The 3030-nt window shown below is 54.3% G+C and overlaps 1 protein-coding gene across 1 annotated transcript in view; it reads right to left on the bottom strand.

Annotated features, from left to right (window-relative positions):
- Positions 1 to 184: 184 nt before the first annotated feature.
- The window catches only part of CTSH (cathepsin H), an 8117-nt gene continuing 5271 nt past the window's right edge, over positions 185 to 3030 (bottom strand). Inside the window, exons 10-11 of the mRNA XM_008638268.2 lie at positions 1748 to 1873; positions 185 to 979 (exon numbers count right to left, since the gene is read on the bottom strand). Of these exons, the coding sequence (XP_008636490.1) occupies positions 904 to 979; positions 1748 to 1873 (202 nt within the window). The 3' untranslated portion in view covers positions 185 to 903. The remainder of the gene's footprint in view (positions 980 to 1747; positions 1874 to 3030) is intronic.

Below are 3030 nucleotides of genomic sequence, written 5' to 3'. Positions count from 1 at the left end.
CAGGCCGGGAGGGGCGGAGAGGCCCCGGCCCCCGCCCCGGCTGAGCCCCGCCGCAGAGCTCCGCTCCGTACTCCCGAGAAGCAGGTGACGCTTCGCACCGTCTTAGGGCACGCTGGAACGCGTGGGGAGGCCGGAGCCCCTCGGCCTCCCCCCCCCCCCCCCCTCAGAGCTCCCAGCACAGCGCTCCGGTGACGAGGCAGCTTTATTGTCGGTGGCAGATTTCAGCGTGAAGTAACACAGACGTGTCCCTGCTCACACGCGGTTTCATTTCCCCAGCGCCTGTTCAGAATCGGCACCGAGGTTCTCGCGTCTTCACTGATGGGTTAAAGAAAAGTCACCCGTTTCTTCTCTATGTGCATTAAAATACCCTATTTTTAATACAAAAAAATAGCAGACATTTCATGAAAATAGATAAAGCGTACAAATTACAGCATTCACTCATCCTTCCTTTAGAGGACAGGGAAATTGCCTTCAAAGAAAATTTAAAAATCGCTAAAATTTACACCTGGTGATTGCAAAAAAGCCACCCGAAGGACGGGGGGAGCTCTGTGTGCCCTAAATCTGTACTTGTGTGGTTTCTCAGCACCCAAGTGGCCCCTGCTGCCCCTCCAGGTGTCCCGGGTCGGGACAGGTGGATGGAGGCACGCCTGGGAACACAGGCTGGGAGCAGGAGGAGGGAACCTGGCACCAGCACAGGAGCACGCGTGGGTTTGGCTGAAGAGAGGAGGCACAGCTCTTGCTGCTGCAGGAGGTGTGTGCAAGCCAAGGAACCTGCCTGCAGGTAACACCTTTCAGCAGGCAGGCGTTGCACCTTGTTCTCCCTTTCATCATTTCAGCACTCGGAAATTGGAAGACGATCAATCACTCCAGCCCTGTCCCCTGTCCCCAGCCTGCACTGCCCTCCTACACCTGAGGAACAGGGTAGGAGGCACAAGCAGCGAGACCACACATGTTCTTGCCTCGTTCAATAAGGAAATACCTAAAAAAGAGAGAAATGGGTGTGAGTGAGCGTTCCCTCCTATGGCAGAGCCAGCATGGCAGGTAAGGGTGGGGAGGCCCTGGCACAGGGTGCCCAGAGAAGCTGTGGCTGCCCCATCCCTGAAGTGTCCTCGTCCAGGCTGGATGGGGCTTGGAGCACACTGGGATAGTGGAAGGTGTCCCTGCCCACGGCAGGGGGTGGAACAGAATGGGATTTAAGGCACCTTCCAACTCAGACCAGCCTGGGACTCTGTGAAGGTGACTGCTCTCTCTGTGCCAGCCCCTTCCTCATCCCAGCCCAAGGAGCAGATACCTGTGACAGGGCTGGAACTGCCCGCAGCTCTCCAGGCAATGCCATTCCCTGCCCCCTTACACCCTGCAGAATTAGCACCTGACTCCCAAGAAGTTCACCTGCAGCTGGAAACAATTGTGAAGCTGGAAACTCGCTCCTGGCACAACCTGTTTTCCCCCAGCCATGAGACCAGGAGAGAGGAGCCAGGTGAACCATTGGCTCTGGACAGGTTGGCTGAGCCCTAGGGACCACAGCAGCTCCACTGATCCAAGGCTCTGCTTGACCAGTCACCCCAGGACTGGCTTTGTGAGCCATGTCACCACCCAGACTGGGATGAGTCTCCGTGTGTCTTCCCACCTGCTGAATTTCAGCTGGAGAGTGTAAGGGTGGCCTGGGGCTGAGGGTGAGTGGAATGCCAGCACGTGGTGTCTTTCACCAGGTACAGGCAGAGCATGGTGGGCACCAAGACCCCCTTACCCCTCCATGCCCCACAGCCGGCCCCAGGAGTTCTTGACGATCCAGTAAGGAGTCCCATTCTCCTCTCCATAGCCCACGGCCAGGACGGCGTGGTTCACCTTGTCAGGGGTGTGCTCACAGCGTGGGCTGCAGGGAAAATAACACAGACGTGTTGTGTGAAAAGCATCCTGTAATTAGTCAGGGATTAGTCAAGCCAGAAGTCTTGACTACGCTCTGCAAACAGAACTATGGGATGCTCTGAACTCCCAGCTGTGGAGAGTAGGGAGGGAAGCCAAGGAAAGGAGACACTGCTCTGTTTCTCCACTCTGAAATTACCAGCCATATATGGAGTTAGGGAATCCATGGACTTTTGAGCTCCCAGCCCACCAAGACAAACTACAGGGCAAAGGAATTTTCCCAATGGAAACCAGCAGCTCTTAGTGCCTCCCAGTGCTGGTTTGTGCTGCCCTGAAGTTCAAGGGCACTGTTTCATGTTTTGCACAGGAACAGCAAGCTCTTGGGTCTAAATACATGTTTCCTCTACATTTTCAACCTTTAAACTGCACTTGCTGAAAGCTGCTGCCTGTGGCATGAAACAAGACAGCTCGTGGTACAGGCTCCCACCTCAAGAGCATCTATTTTTAAACATTTTCAAACTGCAGCACAGGAAAAGATCAATAATCTCCACCTCAGATTTTCTTTTTTTGATCTGTTAACAGCTGCTCTGGGCTGAAAGCACTGGAGCATCAATTATTCCATGCACTATGACTTTAAATCCACCTTAGACTGTAAATCCACAGGATAACTGCTCCTGGCATGTTCCTCAGACCATGTCCCTGCTCTCACAGCCCACACCTGCCCAGGCTGGCAGTTACCTCTGGCATCACTTTGGTCCAGCAAAGCCACTGGAACCACCATCTCCTCCTTCCGGAGAGCTCCCTGGGGCAGATCCCTCAGGCTCAGACTCTCATTTTCCCTGCAGTTCTACGTCACTGAGGGTTCCTTACTCCAAAGTGTTTTTCTATTTCTCCAAACATGCACTTTCCCCCTTGCTGGGCTAACAGCATCTGTCCTGCACAGTCAGCTCTCATCTTTCCAATGTATATTGATCAGCCTTTCAAGTGCCTTTTTGCCCTGGCCATGGAGCCAACACCACACTCGAGACTTGCTGGGTCATTTAATATCCCAAACTGTTTTTTCTCTCTGCTGTTCCTCCTACCTGTCCAGGAGAGCACCACGTGACAGGACTGAGGTGAGGTGCTGCAGAACCTGCCCTGTGGAGAGCAGCGATGCCGGACCCTGCC

Source organism: Corvus brachyrhynchos, unplaced genomic scaffold (assembly GCF_000691975.1).
Source record: "Corvus brachyrhynchos isolate BGI_N302 unplaced genomic scaffold, ASM69197v1 scaffold200, whole genome shotgun sequence".
In the NCBI taxonomy this organism is placed as follows: domain Eukaryota; kingdom Metazoa; phylum Chordata; class Aves; order Passeriformes; family Corvidae; genus Corvus; species Corvus brachyrhynchos.
The sequence above is the reverse complement of the archived record's forward strand: the minus strand, read 5'-3'. Positions and strand labels throughout refer to the sequence as shown.